At 33.2% G+C, this 21907-nt stretch overlaps 1 protein-coding gene across 3 annotated transcripts; it reads left to right on the forward strand.

Moving 5' to 3' along the window:
* Positions 1-1399: 1399 nt before the first annotated feature.
* LOC111016508 (lysine-ketoglutarate reductase/saccharopine dehydrogenase bifunctional enzyme) lies at positions 1400-20949 on the forward strand. 3 transcript variants are annotated; one of them, XM_022291939.2, is made up of 26 exons: positions 1400-1584; positions 1711-1826; positions 2337-2593; positions 2673-2759; positions 2845-2974; positions 3466-3639; positions 4774-4856; positions 6082-6195; positions 7948-8023; positions 9056-9227; positions 9755-9851; positions 10018-10184; positions 10576-10630; positions 10732-10872; positions 11513-11857; positions 12046-12126; positions 12321-12386; positions 13465-13582; positions 14638-14767; positions 16045-16124; positions 16455-16613; positions 17274-17508; positions 17611-17719; positions 18646-18807; positions 18891-18960; positions 20652-20949. In XM_022291939.2, exons 3-26 carry the CDS (start codon positions 2345-2347, stop codon positions 20705-20707), a joined length of 3156 nt encoding a protein of 1051 aa, XP_022147631.1. In that variant the 5' UTR covers positions 1400-1584; positions 1711-1826; positions 2337-2344; the 3' UTR covers positions 20708-20949. The 3 variants fall into 3 exon arrangements, with proteins under 3 accessions (XP_022147631.1, XP_022147629.1, XP_022147632.1); XM_022291937.2 differs by having other exon boundaries at positions 1400-1826; XM_022291940.2 differs by lacking the exons at positions 1400-1584; positions 1711-1826; positions 2337-2593; positions 2673-2759; positions 2845-2974 and having other exon boundaries at positions 3622-3639; positions 4774-4867.
* The last annotated feature ends 958 nt before the right edge of the window (positions 20950-21907 follow it).

The raw sequence follows: 21907 nt of genomic DNA on the forward strand, positions 1-21907 counted from the left end.
TTTTAGATTTTGAATAAAGAACTTTAACCTGCATAAATAATTATATTTAAAAAGATAAAAATTTTGATAAATGTAATATTTCATATTTTAAACCTTTTTGTTAAAATCAAAATATTTAAAATATAAATTATATAATATCGTAAAATACTAATTCTATCCAAATTCATAACACTTAGCTTAATAAATTAATTAATAATATTTTAGATTAAATTAAATATTTAGTAGGTAACAAAATTTACAAAACATCTTGATTATTTTTGTTTTAATTTAGATACAATTTTCATATATACTACCTAACACATATATGTAAACATGAAATTATATAATTATCTTTTCATCGAGTCACCTATTTCCAGATTTTTGTTTTTAAATCATTTGCATCCTTAGTTTTTGTTTTTATTTAAAAGCTTAAAAAGTAAGACACTTGGGTTGATAAATAATTCATTTTTAATCTTATGTTTTTAAAATTAAAATTTTTCTCACACTTCTTTGTTTTGTCCACGTTTAGTCTTATTAAAAATCTTAAGCCAAATTTAAAAAGAAAATTCTACTTATGGTTACAAGTAATTACCATATTAATATATGATATGTTTTTTATTTATATTGTTGAGGCACATGCAACATAGATCATATGTAGACATCGACTAGTGGAATGAGGACAGAAGCCAAGAGTTGAGCTGCAAGCCAAAATATCACATGTGCGTTCAAGAATAATTCAAGCATAATAATAACTTCTAAGATCAACTCTGGGATCCTTATATATGTAATTATAAACCGACCTAAAGTTTTGAAGCTACAACTGATTTAAGTGTCAGAGTGTCTTTTATTTACTTGCAAGTCTCATTACTCAGAAGAATCTCATCACGGATTTTTTTTTGATAGAAACACGAATGGTAACAAAAATAGGGAGAAGAATATTGAATTTTTACGTGTATTTAAGGATGATTTACAAGTAACTAAATTACATAAAACAAATCCGAAACCATCAAAAAATATAGAGAACCGCCAGTTAAAACTTTAAAAGAAGTATAGGGCTGGAATTAAAACCCGAGACCAATGGGATAAAATCGAAAATTTTGGATAAATTATAAATGCAACTCTATAAATACAAAAGTAAATATATAATTTAATATTAATACAACTAACCATTAAAAAATTGGCCGTCACTTATCCATTAAGCTTCTTTTTTAATTATGAATTGGAATTATCAACAGTCTGACGATAAGCGCAATTGATTATAATACACGTGGAAAAATACTTACGTGGCCGAAACGGTCACGCAAATCCCAAAAGGAGAAAAAAAGTTTTTAATAATTTATTAGCTGGCGGGGCCCACCACCTTCCTCCACGTGTACAAATTGCTGATCTTGCTTGTAATTTTCTAGTTTAACTTGTCCTCGTCCACAAATTTCGTCGTTTTTCTCTCTCTTTCTGTTCAGACTTCAGACTGAAAGCGCTCTCCGTGAACTCCTCCACGAAGCCATGGCCGACGTAACCATTTTCAAGCAATGAAACATACGTACACTGCAAGTTATCTTCTCGCCACGCATTTGTTTCGTCGCGAAGCGGACCACGGTGCTCTTGGTGAGGCGACGGTGATTTTGTAAATCTCTCGATCGATCACACGCCATTGAATGTTGTTGATTTGATTTCCTGCGGTTGTTCTAATCTCTCTCGGCGATTCTGCTTCTGTCATTTACAACGCTGTAGAGAAGCGGACGCGGACCTGCGGTCGGGATTTGGCGATTTTTTTTACGACGATCGACGGTGGACATCTCTGTTTGTTCGAATTTTACGCTGAGGATTCAATTGTTCTCGTTTATTCGGTAACGTGTGTTGCTTATGTGTATGATTGTACTATTTTTTACGTGCATTTGGTTTGATATATGCGAGATTGAGGCAGAGCGTTTATTTATGTTTGAGGAAACTCGTTTTTGTTCTGTTTTATTGATGCATGTGTATGAATCTGAAGGATCATAATGCAAGTGGAAGACAGCATCCTGAATGCTGTGTATATCTGGAGAAATCTTCTTTTAGCAATACTTTAATTCTACATCATTGGCGAAGCGAAGTAAATTAAAACGTACAGATTAGAATCAGTTCCAAGAGAACATCGATGAGAAAGAGCATAAGCAATTTATAACGTTTCTGGTTATCTGCAGTTTTATAGATTAATCTATTCTGTACTGTACATGTAGAGCCATTCGGTGGCTTAGTGGTTTTAGTGACCCGCTCCTTGGTAAAATATAAGAACAGAGTTGTAGGTGTGGCTGTCTATTAATATCGGCTGAATGTAAACAGAAGCGATGTTCATTGTACGATTTTGTCCACTGCAGTGGTCACCATGATCGGGAATGGAGTCGTTGGGATTCTATCGGAGTCCTGTAATAAGTGGGAAAGAAGGGTGCCTCTATCCCCAGCACACTGTGCTCGACTTTTGCACGGAGGAAGGCATAAAACTGGAATATCTCGTATAATTGTTCAGCCATCGCCCAAACGCATTTATCACGATGCACAGTATAAGGATGTAGGCTGTGAGATTTCTGATGATTTGTCAGAATGCGGCCTCATCGTGGGAGTCAAACAACCCAAGGTGAGATAAATTCTTTACGTTTAACTTCTTCCCCTTTTGTTTGTTGTAAATTGGAGATAATTATTCAGGTTTTTTGCAGCTGGAGATGATTTTTCCTGATAGAGCTTATGCCTTCTTCTCCCACACTCACAAGGCGCAAAACGAAAACATGCCGTTACTAGATAAAGTACCACACCTGTTGATTCTTTTATCGATAACTTTAGATTCCTTTTGGCCATTAGTCTTCTTCTAATTTTCTATCTGGCATTCAGATCTTATCAGTAAAGGCGACATTATATGATTACGAGCTTATGGTTGGAGATCATGGAAAGAGGTTACTTGCATTTGGAAAGTATGCTGGCAGAGCTGGATTTATTGACATTTTGCATGGATTAGGACAGAGTATGCTTCATTCCTGGAATATTCTTCTAACTTTTTTACTCGTGATATTTTCCATGTGTCGTCAACTCGATCGGAATATATTTTGGGGGTGAAGATAGGAGTGGGTGAGTGGTTTTGAGTAGAGCGCAATGATAAATTGAACTTATTCGTCTGGCCAGGCTTTCGTTATCAATTGAAAATCTGTCTTCTAGGGAAAAAAAAATAGTAATAACCATGCTTCAGATTCCCTAATTTGTTCTTATTAATTGGTTTTGCGTGAGAGTGGCTGTCAACTGAAATTCAACTTGCGTCTGCAGTTTATTGGCGGTTGTAATCAAACTCTTTTGCCTACTTATTGCCCACTTCAAATCGTTTAGGTCTATATAACATCTAGAACACTCAGAATGCTTGAGTTTGATGTTTGTTTCCTACTGTACACCAAACACGGAGACGGGTGGACTCTAGTATAATGGATAATGATAATGCCCCACTAAATATGGTTACCTATGCAGGGTATTTGAGTCTTGGAATTTCAACTCCTTTCCTCTCGCTGGGTTTGTCATACATGTACCCATCCCTGGCTGCTGCCAAGGCTGCAGTAATATCTGTGGGCGAGGAGATTGCAACTCAGGGCTTACCACCAGAGATTTGTCCTTTGGTCATCGTGTTTACTGGTTCAGGAAATGGTATTTCACATTTTACTTGATTATCCTCTTTATAATTCATAGTAATGCTACTAATCCACAAGCTGCTCGTGGTTTTCCCCCCCATAATCACAATTTCTGCTTGTATGCATGATTAAACATATTTGTTTAGAATTTTTGTTAATAGAAAGCAAGATTGTATTAATACAAAACATGCTCTGAGAAAAGGAAAGAGATTAAAAAAATTAAAAGTCAAGCACCTAGAGTACGAAGAAGTAAGAATGGTTCCAAAATCTAAATGTTTATAGTCTTGGATCCACGAAAAGTGATAAATAAAATTTTTTTCTAGAGCATTTCCCTATTTGTCTTAAAATATACAAACATTCCTTTCCAACCAAAACCACTCAACGAAGAGCTGAAACTGTGCACATCCAGAATGTCTTCACTCTTCAAACGTTGACTTAACTATAAGAACAACAAAAATCAAACTTCACAATGTTAAAATTTCAACCATTATTTAAAATACCACTTTCACTTTTATTGATACAAACCAAAATGAAGTAGGCCTACGAGAAAATCTCCCTAGCCAATTAACCTGATAGAGCTTTATATCAAAGAACAAGATTACCAATTCCCAGCCCTTATTACTATTTTAATTTTGAGATATTTTTCCAATTAACCAAATTAAAAATTCTTGCCTTTTTCACTTTCCTCATGAAGACAATTACGTTAAACTTTTTCAATTTGAGAGGAGGGATTGCCTCCTGGAAGATGATAGATATTTTAAAGGGTATTCACTCATGCTATTACCAATTAAAGAAGCTAATGTTGGTGAGATGTTGGAATCCACAATAATTTCTATCATAGACTTCTGTAAGAATAACCTTGAGACCTGACATACAAAGAGATTAACAAGAGCAACAGATTGAATAAAGAGTTATCCTTATTGAAAAACAAAGGATATTGTTACAGGATTTTCGTCTGAGGTTGAAAAATTGTGCATCAACTACATATTTCCGTTTCCCTATATGCAAAATCCTTTGTTTTTTTAATTATTGAATTACTGTCGATTAACTTTCAAGTTTCTCATGCATCAATTATGTCATCAAGAAAATGACTGTTACATTGGTTCGTATACCTCCTCTAAATTGGATTTGCTTTTTATTTCTTCTACAGTTTCCCATGGAGCGCAAGAAATATTCAAGCTTCTTCCTCACACTTTTGTGGACCCAAGTAAACTTCCAGAAATATGTGGGAAGGTGGGTTCCAGGTACCTCTTCACATATCCTATTGACATATTATTACTTTGGTTCATGGTTCACTCTGGGACTTGAATATTATAATCTAATTGAAATAGTTGTCCTCTTAAATAATGAACTAATTGATTGTAGTCAGGCTGGTAAGTTGAAAATTCATAGTATATCCTAATTGACATAGTTGTCCTCTTCAATAATGAACTAATCGACATAGTTGTCCTCTTCAATAATGAACTAATTGATTGTAATCAGGCTGGTAAGTTGAAAATCCATAGTTGCCGATAGGAAGGTGAGGGCCCGATCATCAATAGTGGAGAAGACTTATTTTTAGTGTCTTCAAGAATTAAACATCAAATAATCAAGAACAAATAGATTGATAGATCTCTTTAATTACTCATAATATTAGTTTTCATCATTGGAGCAAATGGTCTAGCCTTACATTTGATTATGATTTCATATCAACTATAATACTAGAGCATTCTACATTTGTCACATATTTTCATTTTGTAAGAGAGATTGAAAGGTGAAGTCAACATTTTTCAGTGTTGTTGAGGTAACATCTATAATCTTGTATATAAACTCTTGAGAATTTTTCACTCTGTGGCAATCTTGTATAGTTGACAGTAGATGCACGCCATTGTGTTAATTATTCTGTACTTGCTACATAGATGCGCATTTTCTGATATTGACTTTGATACACTGATTGTTAGAATTAGCATCTGAAATTTGTAGTGTTTACATTGGAAATTTTAATCATTGGAATTATTTTCTGCGGTATTTGTTTTCTTCTTGGCACTTGCGTGTCGGGATGTCTATAAACTTGGAACCTTGATTTTTTTTTCATTATTTAAAAATTATCATCATTATCGTGAGTTTTGGGATGTCAATAATTTCATCTTTGGTTATGAAAACGTAGAGGTGGAGGGATACTCGTTTCAGCCTCCTATCAAACAAAAGTGGAACATTTTACATGTAGAACAATTATCTTTTTCATTATGATCTAGAATTTATGATTCTAGCAAGACTCCATGACTCGTGGTCAATTCTCAAGCATTGTATTCCCATGCGAGTGGAGCACTTTTTGAAGTGAAACACTGTTCGGACAATGCTTATTTATATATACTTGCTGAAAAGCTAACATGTTCTTGCTCTATCTGGAGGACAATTTATTTTTGTTGAGCAACTTTTAGATTCTTTTGCTCAACAGTTTTCCTCCCACTGTTTTTAGAATGTGGAACGCCGACCTGCAAAATCCAAAGAGAGGGTCTTCCAAGTATATGGTTGTGTTGTGACCTGTCAATACATGGCTGAACACAAAGATCCAACAAAAAAATTTGATCGAGTAAGTTTTTATTTATTTTTTCTTTCGTTTGAGACAATTTACAATAGGGATTCTAGATTCATCAAGTTTCCTTTTGAATTGTAAAATATACAAAATGCCATTTGCTTTGCATGATAATATCAATTGATTTGAGAGTTGATGAATTGCTCATAAGAAAGTTGCATAGTTTCTGGATAAATCTGCAATATGAAGATCATGTTCATAGACACAGCGAGGATACATCCACATTATTCTTTAAAACATTAGAACACAAGTGTGGTATCGACATTTCCAACAGAATATATTTTTGTATGACTTTAAATAATGCTTTGAAACAAAATGAATTATGTGAAGTATTAATTTAAATGTATGTACTTTATTCTCATTTCAAAATTTAATTTTTAGACAGATTTAAGTATCTAAAGTTAATTTTTCTGTGATGACAATTTTGACATCAAAATAAAGCAAAAGATCTCACTAATCATATATCAAGTCTTCCACTTTCATAACAAACATGATCTTCCACATTGTTTCATGTCATTCAATTAAGTTTTATATGGTGAATTTATAAACCGTTTTCCCACCTTTTCAATCTTTAGTTTCTACGTTTTTATCTTTTCATTTCTTAGTTTCTGGAATTAAATATTTCTAAGTTTTATTAAAGAGTTATCAGTATTCTTTTCTTCATTTTTGTTTCTATCCTGAATATGTTCCTCAGAATGTGTCTTGAGCTTGTTCCTAACATATCTGAAATTATTAACGATAATCTTGACACTCTAAGTCTTGTATTCAGAGCATATTCAAGCATGTACATGCTTGATACATGGATAATACTGTTACTCTGCTTAGAACAAAGTGTCCATGCTTCCAATGTTGCAACTAAACTCATTATATCCTCTTTTATTTCATGCTATGTGTACTATCGCAAATTTTCAACAATATCATGCAAGACATAGTAGCCATGTCTTTTTATTCTTAGACAAGGCTACCTTTATCATGATTTCTTTAATTCCTGATACATCAGAGCTTAGATGGCTAATCGTGCAGTGGTAGCCCACGTATTAAAGTAAAATGCATTTTGACCTTAAACGGTCTATGTGATAATTTATCTATCTTATGCTCGAGCATTTAGTATTGAGGTTCTCATCTTCAAGTTCTTACCTGTATACGTGCTTTGCACTTCTGCTTTGTGGTTTGCCTAGTCCTTAGATGTTCTTGAAGGTTATTATGATGCTTTGACCATACATTTGGTATTAATATGACGTTCTTGAAGGGTACATTAGTTATGAAAATTAATATGGAGATCTTTTGTGGTATCAACGTGAATAAGGGCAATGTGAAATCAATTCAAAATTACTCATGATATTAATCCCCAATCATACACCTGCTATATTTTTGTATTTTATTCAATTGGCTACGATGTTGTAGTATTGTCTAAATACCTCTGGTTGAATAAAAAAGATTCGAACTGAGAAGTCTTATGTTGTGAATCTACTTCAGTCGAGGACAATTATTTATTACTGTGTATTCTGTATTCCCATTATCTATTTCCTTGAGCCTTTTGGAATGTCCTTTTTCCAGATGACTATATTTCTTTTAAGTCCTACTTCATGTATAAGTTCATTTGTGAATGTTAGAATCTGCTATGAGGTTTAAACTTCACTTTTCTTTCTCAGTAATTAAGCGTTTCAATGTCATTGAATGCTTATTGATTGGTTAGTGGTTTTCTGGGGGAAGAAGAACCTAAATTCCAGTCCTTATCTTGTTTTTCAGGTTGACTACTATGCTCATCCAGAGCAATATAGACCTATATTCCATGAAAAGATAGCTCCATATGCTTCTGTCATTGGTATGCTCTCTCTTCCTTGTTAACTTCATCTGATACACATTTACCCACATTGTTTCTCTCCATTGGCATAGTGAAAGTCTGATTTCTTTACTTTTTTTCCATTTTCCCCTTTATTTTCAAACTTCTGGATGACTGGATCGTTATGCACAGAGGATTGGTTCATAAAATATATTCTGCAGCAGCAAGATTAATTGAAAGGAGTGCATTTTCGCATTTGAATTAGTGAATAACATCTTTCATTTCTTTTGTTCTGTAATATTTCTAGTCCTGATGTCGTTTGAATATGTGTACGTGCATGGGCATGTATGTGTGTGCTATGAAGTTTACATCCTCCATTCATTATGCAACTCTAAGGACGAAACTTGCAGTATATAAAATGAAGGAAATCTTATCCCACATATAATGAAAAGAGATCTTCAATGAACAATTGTACATAATCAGGGACTAAAGAGCAAAAGCCTGCAATATTATGTTATTTTTGATGATGTTTTGCAGAATGCAGTCATCAGAGAATTCCATGCACTTAATATATATATATATATATATATATATGAACATAATTCTGAAAGTAGCATCTCTTATATTCTTAGAACAAGTCTGTTTTTTCTTTCCTAAATTTATTTATGATTGCACACCCATAGTGCTTTCCGTTTCAAACAGAAAACTTTTGGTTATGGAAAATAATGAAAAAGAAATCTAGTAACTATGTATGACTTGTGCATTGCAATAGCTAACCATGATCTGGCTCCTAGTGATTTTCATTTTTCATAGCAAGGAATGCAATCTATATGAATTGATACCTTGACATCCTCCAACTATTCTTGGTCTATATCTATGAAAAGAACGTTCATATCTTTAATGAAAAGATGAACGCATGTGCTACATCTGTGCTTTTGGCAGAGGCGCAATAGGATTTAATTTTAACCTAATTAACTGGATACTTATGCTAGAATGTTACTATGGGGAATATTTTGGTTGAATACAACTGCATGCTTATCTGAAACATCTTGTCATTTCCCTGCTGTTTTGTAGTGAATTGCATGTATTGGGAGGGAAGATTTCCTCGGTTGTTGAACACCATGCAGTTTCAAGATCTAATGAGAAGCGGATGCCCTCTTGTTGGAATTTCAGATATAACTTGTGATGTAGGAGGTTCAATAGAGTTCATTAACCAGACAACATCAATTGATTATCCTTTCTTCAGGTACATAAGATTCATATTCATGGGTATTGTTATAATCAATATGATGTGTTACTTTCCCTAAAAGAAATTCCATTATCCCTCTTTAGAAAGATGTGGGTAGTGAAATGAAGCATTTTCGATTTGTTTTCATATTAAGGCTCCAGATGAGTGTAGACAGTCACACTCTCTCTATCCCCTCACTTTATGATCATGAACTTTTTATTTTTGAAATGCCATATTTCTTGAGATTCGCACTTGTTTCTTTTAGTTTTTTTTTTATCCACAATTATAGTGAAATGAAGACATTTTCGGTTTGTGTTCATATTGAGGCTCCAGATGAGTGTAGACTCTCTCTATCCCCTCACTTTATGATCATTAACTTTTTATTTTTTAAATGCCATATTTCTTGAGAGTCGCACTTCTTTTTTTTTTTTTTTGGTCTGCAATTATAAATTTGGATGGTTTTGTGTGGAATTGTCTGGATATTCTATCATTGTTGGCTAGAATTTTTAAGTTCTTGAATGAGTAAAGAAGTGTACACTTTCCAGATATGATCCTGTTGATGATTCATACCACCGTGATCTGGAAGGCAATGGTGTTATATGTTCAGCTGTTGACATTCTTCCAACAGAATTTGCCAAAGAGGTGATTGGAATATTGCTCTTTTGCTGGGATTTGTATTCACTAGGTGTTCTGTTTCTTTGTCAAAAAGGAACTCCCTTTTTTCTCACTTTAGATTTATTCCATTACTCTGTTTAGCATACATATGCCTTTTATCTCTCTGTTTAACAAATCCTTTTATTTCTAAAAGGCCTCCCAGCATTTTGGAGACATCCTATCGAAATTTGTTGGCAGTCTTGCCTCTACAGTCGACATTTTAGAGTTACCTATGCATTTGAGGAGAGCTTGCATAGCCTATAGAGGGGCACTAACCTCCTTGTATGAATATATACCACGTATGCGAGAGTCTGAATCTGAGTAAGCTTCTGTACTCACCACTTCTCCATTTCATTTTGATTCGAGAATGTGCTCATCTTCAATTCATTCTATAATTGTGCGCTTTTAGATAAATGCAAGTGGAGTTTATAATCTGGAAGTTGATGTCAAAACCTCAGAATTTTAATAACTTTTACCATAAATCTGTCCAGAAAATTCGTGTCCGAGAGCCTGAGAATACTTCAACAATGCATCGTTGAACTTCTTTTTCATTTTATAATAAATATTTAAACATTATACTTTGCTATTAAATAAAAATAAACCACTTGTTTCTAAGATATTGAGTGCAGATTAAAATTTAAAGGTAATTTTAATGGCTAATGCTGTGCTTTATCGTTTCCATTTAATAAGTAGAACTATTCTTAACTTTCAGAGAATTATCTGCGGATGTTTCTAATGGCCGCTCCAACAAAAAGTTCAATATACAGGTAGGTTGCTAAAGGCGTATATTAGATATTATTTCTCATTTTTGTCTATAATTCATAAATTTTATGGTCGAAGTAAATCCTAATTATATTTCTTCTGCCAGGTGTCTCTGAGTGGCCACTTATTTGATCAATTTCTAATAAATGAGGCCTTAGATATTATTGAAGCAGCAGGTGGTTCATTCCACTTGGTTAACTGTCAAGTGGGCCAGAATGCAAACGCTATGTCACATTCAGATCTTGAAGTAAGCATGATCCTGATCCTGTTTATACAGGAGAGATGACTTAACGTGTCCAAAACATTGATCTTATCTGAATTACTTTCCTTCAAAATTTCCAATCTATGTCATGAAGAACCGATGCCTATATCTCATTTCTTATAATTCTTAGAAATAATTGAACCTGATGTTTTCTTCTCATTTAGGTAAAAAGAGACTCATACTTACTGGAATCAATTTTTTGTAAAGCATGTATTTGTTATAGATCGAATATATTCTCCAAAATGCTAACTGATGTTTCTTGTTAGGTGTCTTGTATGAACATAAAATTTAACTCGTATTCTAACGATTAGTAGTAGTTGCTGCTTTATTTTATTTAAATTCAATCATATTACTCTTTCTGTTGGTAGTTTTAAAGTACTCTTCCCAGGTGATCAGGGCAGAACATTGTTTGGGAAATATACTATTGAATTTTATCTGCCCAATTGGATTTCTTGCTTTAAAATCCATCGTTTACCATTCAAACTCATTATTTTTTGTGATTCTTCTAGCCCGGCAAACACTTTTTCTTTGATCCTGTAATTAGTCAAACATGTTTCCTCCATGCCTGAGCAAACATATTAATCGAATACATGTTTTTCTTAAGTGACCATCCTACTTTTGACAGATTGGTGCAGATGATATAGTAATTTTGGATAAGATCATTTACTCTCTAAGTCTGATGGCTAATCCAGAAGAAAATCTTGATCTCATAAATCGGGAGACAAATAAGATTGTTCTAAAGGTTGGTAAGATTCAAGAGACTAGCCTTAAAAGTGAAGATGTGAAAAGGAAGACTGCTGTTCTCCTCCTTGGAGCAGGTCGAGTTTGTTATCCAGCTGCTGATCTTCTAGCATCAAGTGGAGCTGATTCATCTTCTCAGTTCTGGAAAACCTTTCTAGAGAACTATGCTGAAGACTGGAATGATGTTGAAGTTATTGTTGCTTCTCTTTACCTAAAGGATGCAGAAGAAGTAAGAACTTCCATCATTGCAAATAGCGAAGTGTACTGCTAAAATATTATGGCTTCACACTGCATGGCTAGAATATGGGGATTGTACTCCGATGCATTTTGTGAAAATTTATGTGCATATCTCCTTTTGATGTGCATATCGTACTATTTAGCTTACGAGTATTGAATCGGTATTTGATGCCATTCTAGATAACTGAAGACCTTCCTAATGCAACGGCAGTGCAGCTTGATTTTATGGATTCTGAGAAACTTTTTATGTATATCTCACAGGTATATTATTTTCACATTTTCTTTTAAAAGCCAGTTTAGTGCTTCTAAATTATATTTGTGACAACGTACATGTTTGTAGTTGCTTAAAGAATCTTATGGCCGTGTTGAAACCTCGTGCTGCTTTATTCTTTTGTATTGCATTTAGTTGCAGCAACAAGTGATTTATCAGTTTGTGTTGTCTTAACGGTTTTCAGGTTGAAGTTGTTATAAGTCTGCTGCCACCTAGTTGCCATCTTCTTGTAGCAAATGCATGCATTGAGGTACTATCTAGTGTTAAATAATACAAGTTTCATCTGAGGTATTTCAATCGTATCATCCTGGAACACTTTTCCAAATTATAATTTATTGAGTTCGGACTACAGTTAAAGGTGAAAATTCACCAAGTCTTGGAATTTTTTCTATTAGCATCGGAGAGAAGTTCAGCAATTAAGTTTTATAGATCAACTTAGGAAAGTTCTTCTTTCTTTGAATATTTATCTTATTATTTTGGTTTCTGAGTAATTCAAGAAACTGGAGATACCAGACGCTTCATCTATTTTTGTGGATAATAAGTTTAGATTTATGTACCTTTAAAGTTTGCACCAAAAGAACTTTGAAAATAAAACTAAAGATAATAGTATGATAGTATGATACACAACCCCTAATCCACCTCCTCCATCGATCACCAAAACCCTTGGCTTTCAAAATCAACTCAAGGAAGTCCCAATCGACCATATCAAATGCCTTTTTCACATCCAGCTTAATGACAACACCTTGCTGTTTTTTTGGGAACTGCTCGTCTATAACTTTGTTTGCAATGAGGGATGCATCTAGGATTTGCCTCCCAGCTACACAGGTGATTGGTATTCAATGACAGTGGAGGGAAGAACTCTTTTAAGCCTTTCAAATAAAACTTGAGCAACCACTTTATACAAACATGTGGTAAGACTAATGGGTTTGTAGTCATCGACTCGTTTAGCATCAACCTTCTTAGGGATCAAGTAGATATAAGTCTCATTTATGCTGGCGTTAATGATAGAATTCTTAAAAAAATCTTGGAACACCTTCCTAAGGTCTTCCTTGATGATGTTCCACGATTTTTTTTTAGAACTCAGTTGTGAAGCCATCTGGTCCAGGGAATTTGTTCGAGCTCAAAGCTTGTATGGCTTGCCACACTTCAACAAGCTGTACAAGCTATACAAGCTCGTCTTATTTTATAAAGTAGTATGTTTTAGTTTCCAATCCTTATAAAACATTGAATTATGGAGAAACTAAAGATTGAAAGGTGACAATACTATGCATTGTAGATATTTTCTTTCCCATCTCTGCTAACTCAGACACGATTCATTCTGTTTGCAGCTTAGAAAGCATCTAGTCACTGCTAGCTATGTTGATGATTCCATGTCATTGCTAGACGAGAAGGCAAGGAAGGCTGGTATAACAATTCTTGGGGAGATGGGTTTGGATCCTGGAATAGGTAGTTTAAACCTTTTCTTTTTGTTTATATTAACGCTATTGAAAGTTTGGTTCATCTAGATATGTAATTGTATAATCTTTTGGTTTCTTTTAATCTGAACTAAGTTTTTCTGACTAATCTAGCTTTTAAACTTATATACTTCTAGTGGTTGTATGATGGTTAAAACACGTAGAGATGGAGTTCAGATACAATGTTATCCATTCTTCTTTGCTTGACTAATTTTTGTCCATGAATCCTTGAAGATTTTTGGAGTTTCTGGTGCATCTGGATCATGACATGTAGATAACATCCTCACTCTCTGACAATCCTGCATACTTTTACACCGGCCCTTTACGTTCTACCTTCCAAGTAATCGCATCTCTTAGATTTTAATGTGGAGCCCCTCCATTAATGATTTTTTACCTTTAAAGAGTCATATGCAGAAAATTGATTTCCATGCAGACTAACGATTCATTCACACACCCATAAGCGTGTTACATGCATCCCTCTTTTCATAAATCTTTTCTTATGCTAATGTATTTGTTTGATACGTAAACTTCTCTACTGATTGTTTACTTGATACGCATAACTATGTAATCAACATTCTTCTGTTAATTGATTATAATTTTATAAGTAGAACTTCATAATGCTCAAGAGAAAATAATGAAATATCTAATCTAAATGAATCATTTTATAAGCTGGGTATTAAGTTCCTACTTTTTTTTTTTGTCAAAAAAAGAAAAGGTCCACTTGAGTTTTCTCTTTGGAAAAGTTAAAGCGTGGACGGGTAATGTTTATGATACACAGCATCGTAATTCATGTAAAATTAAGTAGGCTTACAGCAAAGATATTCAGACATTTAAATAAATAAATTCATCATATCACCAGTCCACAAATTTCGAAATCAAAGGGTAGAGGTATGAAATGAGTAACATATTGATTAACTTTTATCCTTTGACTTTGTGAATGTATGCGATGCTTTTTTTTAGTATGGACAGTTTTTGTTTCTTTTTTGTTTTTCCCTCACAAAATTATAACAGTTTTTATGCTTCCTTCTTCAATGAGCTGTGCTTCAGATCATATGTTGGCAATGAAGATGATAAATGAGTCACATCTCCAAGAGAGGAGAGTGAAGTCCTTTATATCATATTGTGGGGGAATTCCGTCTCCAGAATCGGCAAACAATCCATTAGCATATAAATTCAGGTACTTGTACTCGTCCAAAGTAGTAATGCATGAACTTTGACTACTTTTGGTTTCCCCATAACTTACTGAACATCTAAAAATGAGTTTGAGGTTGCAAACTGAAAATTGCATTCGCCCATGGTATGTTCAAATTACGAAGGCTTTAGTATAGAGAACTGCATGGCATAAATAGTCCAAACTGAAAATTGTCCAGAGAGAGATAGTGATAGGAACCAGAGAAATATATTGATAACGAACAAAAATACAGAAAGATAACTATTGAGTAATTTGAGGTTGAACCCTCGATCTCTTGAGATCACTCAAGCCTAAACCAACAAAAACAATGCCTACCTTTATTCATCCCACTTCTATTTATAACCAATAACTTGGTTAATAACTATTATGCACTTATCCTAAAAAAAATAAAAATAAAAAATAATACTAATATGCACTTGTTAAACTCAAGTAATCCTAATTACCCTAAGGGAAAGGGAATTCCTATCAGATTGAAACAAATATTTCATAAGATGAAATATTACAAAAGAAGGGGAGGGACTTCGAAGATCTGGGGTGGAAACAGTGTTTAGTTATAGGTTTTTAGTCAATTTTGATGACGAAACAATAAGTTAACTCTTAGGATTAGTGTTGACATGCCTGAGCCATGCCGGACAGACCAGATGGGAAGGCAGTAACGTAATCTGTCGTAGATCATTTCTGGTGATACTTATGATTTTTAAGCCATGATACCACAATAGGATGTGCCAAAAATTCATCATCCCATAGACTTGAATTGGTGGAAGAGTGGATACATTTGAATGAATGCTATATGAAAGTGAGTGGACAAATGAGCATACCAGACGCCTTGCATGAACGAATATCTTATATGTAAATAAAATATTAGGACTCTGTGATCGGATCGAGCCACTTTTATGCAGCCTATGTGATATAGGTCTCAATGCCCTTACAAGGCAGTGATGAGTTTCACGTAAGCCGGCCCGCGCACCATTTTTTCACATTCCTCATCAAACAAATATGGGAATTTGTTTTCAGAGAGGCCAAGAAACTCTGCTTATAAAGACATGCATCCAGTGTTTAATCTTGCTTTGATTTAGTTTCTTTTTGGTCAGATTCTCTTGATTGTGTTAGGAATGGAAATATCCAAGCTCCCCAGTACCGAATATTCTATGACTAGACCTTGTGAAGATGGACCATTGTGAATGTTAAATATTTTATTTATTAAATGCATCATCTAATTTACGGAAATTCAATGACAAATCTTACTTTATCAATTATCTCAGTTGGAATCCTGCTGGAGCTATTCGAGCTGGAAGCAATCCGGCCACATATAGATTTGAAGGTGAAACAGTAAAAGTTGAAGGTGAGCTGTCTACATTCCGAAAAAGTGGGGTTAACAAGAATAGGTTGCACTCTGCACTTAATTTATCATTCCTTTGTATACAAGAAGACATGCTTTATTATCTCAAAAAGAAAGAAAAAAAAGGACATGCTTATGATTATAGAGTACAAAACTTGTTGAGTAGAGCTTATCACTCTTCAGCTTAGATAATTATCAGTCAATTCTCTGAATAATTACTGTATTCAATTTCAATTATGATGTAATACCAACATGTTAAAGACACATTAGACATTCCATAATTTCTTCATTAATCTTGATAAGAAAATTTATTCAAGCAGTTCAAACTTTCAGGGAAGGATCTTTATGATTCTGCTGTGAGGCTACGCTTACCTGACCTTCCAGCTTTTGCATTGGAGTACATTCCGAATCGTAATTCCTTAATTTATGGCGATGTATATGGCATAGGGCATGAGGCATCAACCATATTTCGTGGAACCCTACGCTACGAAGGTATGTTCTCTTCACTTTTTTTATTTCATTTTTATCTTTAAGAAAATTTCATTGATGTATGAACAACACGGCAAGGAAATTACAAAAGAGGAAGCAACTCCAATCCAAGAGAGTTACAAAAAATTATCTCCAATTGGATGATAGAGTGTTTAAGCTATAGTAATGAATCATGGAAGACAATTTACACTCTCCACCAAGAGATGGCGTAAGAAACCATAGCTTCAAAGAAATGGTTGTAGGAAAGCTCTTTAGAAAAAACAATTCACACCAATTTACATTTTTCTATGAAAGTGTGGGTATTTTATTTGAGGGTATATACACTTTGGGTAGTGTAGTGAGTTTGAGGAGTACCTTTTGCTATTTTATCGAGACCTATTTGGGAGATCCGGGAGCTCCCTAATTTTTCTTTGGCTCTTTGTAATGCCCTTTGATTATAAATAATAGAAATGCTATTTTTATCGCATAGCTTAGTAGTAAATGACATACTTTTCTCTCGAGGTTGGAGATTCAAATCTTCATACTCCACATTTATTTGTGAGGACTAAAAAAACAAAAACAAAAACAAAAACAAAACAACTTTAGCAGTGATTGGCATGTAGGTCTACTGATTTCATTTAAGAAATTTTGTTTCTGTAACTCGTTTACTGCTATTATGTACAGGATTTTGCAAAGTGATGGGAACTCTGGCAAAAATTGGATTCCTAAACACTGAAGTTAATTCCTTTTTTAAGAATAGGACGAAACCACTGTTCCGAGATTTCTTGCTTGAACTTCTCAAAATTAGAAAAGAATCTAACAGCCTTTCGATTGGAGAGAATGACATTAGCGATAGCATTATTTCTAGTGGACTCTGCAAGGAGAAAGAAACTGCTGTAAAAGTGGCCAAAACAATCGTGTACGCAGCCCTTTCTCATTCTTTTTATGTTCAAAAAATTAGTTTTATATTCTGCATGAGTGGCTAACAACGACATTGACATCTATCATTTTCATGGATTAGATTTTTGGGACTTCATGAGCCAACAGAGATTCCTTCATCTTGCCAAAGTGCATTTGATGTTACTTGTCACAGAATGGAAGAAAGGTTAACCTACTTAACAAATGAGCAGGTACACTTTCTTTTTCCCTTTAAAATGATCATTCATATTTTTTTTATGTTTTAGCCATCTGAAATTTATTAGACAGCTACGTTTTATACTTTGTTTGTCTCATGTATCTTGATGTCAAAAAAAGGCAAAAGAGTATTGAGGGTTCTCTTTTGTTTGTCAGATTTTAGGTGATTTCTTAAAATAGTTGACTGAAGAAAATTTCATTAAATAATATAGTTTTGAAATTATAAGATGCGACAAACTATGACCATTCATTGAACTTATTCAATCTTATTAAAGAAAAAATATACTATATTATCAGGTCGTTGCAAATTTAGACACCCTTGAGCGACCTATTGTTAAAAATCTAATATTGTCTACCTACGGATCATTCTTAATATACCAGCACTCTTGAGGTTATATAATGTTGGTCACTGATTTTCGGAAGAAGAATAACTTGCAACTCTTTGGCTAAACCATGTTACATTTATCTCAACTCAAAAAATCCATGGGCTCCAATACCAGTAGTTTCTACCTTGCCTCCACAACTATCTAAAAAGACTTTTGCAACTCTTTGGCAAAGCCTGAAGCTATGTTGAGTATTCGCAGTAGAAGTGCCAAAGGAATAGGAGAATTAAGTTTTTTCTATCGAGTACCATCCATGTCATCCTTTTGTTAGTCAATTGACCGTCAACTTAACTCGGGAATCATTTAGAATAATTTATTTGAAAATTTAAGAACCAGATAGATACCAGGATCAAATGTCAATGACCTAAAGTGTATTCTGTCCAAAATTTTATTACTAATCCTCTTGTGATACTAATTGGAAGGCCAGTAGTACTCATCTCTCTTCTTTTAATAAACGATATCTTGTACCATGCATCATATATTAGACATATTTCATGTATTTGTCAGTGTTAATAAGTTCAGATTCTTGTTATGATCAGGACATGGTACTTGTGTATCATGAAATACAAGTAGAATCGCGTGATGGCAAACATAGAGAGTGTCGCAAGGCCACGTTACTAGAATTTGGAAGAATGGGCAATGGAAAGTCCACCAGCGCAATGGCTCTTAGTGTTGGTATTCCAGTAGCTATTGGAGCTTTGGTAAACCACCTGTACATTGCCGTACCATATTGATCCTTAATTAAAGTTTGAACTTTGGTTGACTTTATATTATGTCAATGCAGCTTTTATTGACCAATAGAATCAAGACACGAGGTGTTTTAAGGCCTATTCAACCTGAAGTTTATAATCCAGGTAAGTGCAAACGTCATTTCCTCTTGGTTTATATCCGTTTGTTAAATCATTAGCACGAATATGCATTAGAATAATAGGTCAATTGCATTTATAGTTCATAATAGCAAATCTAGCTGAAGCTAAAAAAAATTACAAACAGTGAAACAAGTCTATCACTAATAGGCACTATTAGCGATAGACGTCTATCACTAATAGACTACTGATATATTATATCAATGGAATAAAAATTATATGTTATATTGGAATAAAAATTATATATCAATATTTATGTAACTTTTATTTTTTTTTATTATTATCTTTTTGTGTGCTTATTTGATATTATATCAATAGAATTAAAATGGTACATCTGTGAGTATGTAATTTTGGTATTCTATCAGGGTTCTTTTTTGCATGTTGAATTTCTATTTGGCCTTTCACAGGTATACCATATCAATATTAGTGATTATGTGCTTTTGTTTTTTATTAGTGTTATTTTTTTACGTTTATTTAATATTTGGTATATCACTAATATACCGTATCAATAAAACTAAAATGGTATATCAGTGATTATGTAATTTTGGTTTTTTATCCGTGTTCTTTTTGTATGTTGAATTGCTCTTTGGTCGTTGATATACCATATCAATAAAATGAAAATGTTATTAGTGATTATGTAATTTCGGTTTCTATCATTATTTGCATGCTTATATAATATTTGGTCTATCAATAATTTACCATATCGATTCTATAAAAATAGCGGTAATTATTTAATTTTCATTTTCTATTAGTATTTTTTTTGGCATACTCATGTCATATTTGGTTTATCATTGATACACTATATTAATAAAACTAAAATTTTATATCAATGATCATGTAACTTTTGTTTTCTATCGGTGTTTAGTTTTCATAACGATTTACTACTTGGGTTATCACTGATTATGAAAATGGTATATCGGTATTTAGTTTTCATACTGATTTACTACTTGGGTTATCACTGATTATGAAAACGGTATATCACTGATTATGAAAATGTATATAGGGGCACGAATGGAGTTATGCAAAGTTAAAATGATTGACATATTTGCAAATTATTTTTCTGTACTGATAGATTTGTAAATATGACAACCAAATTTGTGTAGAAATCTTTTTAGAAAAAAAAGTTTTACCATGTAAGATTAATGGTCATTAATTATGGGTGTTAAAAAAACCAACGACCTCAATCCAAACAACCTGACCTAATTTACACGGTTGGGTTGAATATTAATTTGGGTTACATTTTTTCTAAACCCAGTTGGTTTGGTCCGGTTCTTGGGTCCACTAGGTGGACCAAACGAATGATAATATATATTCATAAATTTATTGTTATCATAATACTCACTTACATTTTAAACTCAGTTAATTTTTCTAACTCAAATTACTTTTAAGCTCAAACTAAAATTGAATTAGGTTAAGTTGCTTGAAATTTTCAGGATACTCAACTTGTTGGAAAAAAAAACACTCTTAGTTAAAGACATATTCGAAAGTTATGTAGATTTGAGATGTGAGTAGAACTATCTAAAAGTTAGGCTCTTCGGATCCTATATATATACACACACACACACACACGCTCGCGTAAATATATGTGGTTCTATGCTATATATGAAATTACTTTAAGAACTTACCGTTTATTATACAATGGATTTAATTTGCTAACGTATTACTTTATCATGTTGCAGCCTTGGATCTTTTACAAGCTTATGGTTTCAAGCTAACTGAGACGGTTGAACGCTAACTTGGGTTCTTTCTCATAAAACAAAAATGGTACAATCAACTAGCTATAGCTCCAAAGATTTATTATAGTAATGTGTAAGTCAATAATTATCTTTGACATCAAAAGGAACTGTATGCGGCTGTTACACTACAACTCCACGGGTAAATTTTGATGTCTAGATATTGTATAACTTATATGATATGATCCTCTAAATAAAGTTTCCATTGATATGATCCTTCAATAATAAGCGTCTTTTTACATTACCTGCTACGGTATACTTTTTGCCTTTTTTTATTTTTTCTTTATACACACGTCAAAAAAAAAAAATTATGTCATTGGAATTTCTATTAGAACAATACTTTATTACTAATTGGGTAAGGTTGACGTGAATTCCTATCATCCCTGGCAAGTATGTCATTATTGACGTTCTCATATATTATTTCCATGTTTATTTAGATCTTTCATTTGAATGTCAACTTTTGTACAGTAAGTTGCGATCATCCGATCGTTAAAGTTGAATGCAATTGATCGAATCCTTTCGTAGCATTAATACATCTACTAAAAACCAAAAAGTTAAACAACAAAAAGGAAGCATTGACTTTGGAATTTTATTTCTCATTTTAGGGTTGACTTTCATATGCTAAGTTGCAATCAACCATTTTTTTTTTTTTTGATAAGGTTAGTAATGCGATGGATTGAATGCTTTACTAAGATTCATACCTCTTCTAAGGCTAAAAAAGTTGAATGACAAAAAAGAAGCATTTCCTTGAAAAAAATTTATTTGAATGATTGGAATAATGTGAATCCTAATCATTGGATGTATATTGAGAAATTTTAATATATATTGAGTTAGAACAATATTCGAAGGTGTTATGTTCGAGAATATGTCTTAATTAATTAATAATAATTAAATTAGTGAGAAGATTTAAAAATAGTAGTTTGACTTTGATCATATATGAGGGAGAGAAACACATGGAATAATTTTTCCAACTGCTGATAGAGGGTCAGAGGGCCTTATGAAGTAGAGAAACATTTAGAGTCTACGACGTGCAATTGAGCAAAAACGACCATTCTAATTTCAAAGCAAGTAAAATATCTTCCTTCCCGAAGACCAAAATGAGATAAAAAGAAAGAAAGATAAAATTATAACATATAAAAAGAAAATTAAATGATGGGATAATGAAAGATGAGTTTAAGTTTTAACGATGATCTTAATATTAC

Source organism: Momordica charantia, assembly GCF_013281855.1.
Source record: "Momordica charantia cultivar OHB3-1 chromosome 6 unlocalized genomic scaffold, Mcharantia_2.0 BLBB01000006.1, whole genome shotgun sequence".
Lineage (NCBI taxonomy): Eukaryota > Viridiplantae > Streptophyta > Magnoliopsida > Cucurbitales > Cucurbitaceae > Momordica > Momordica charantia.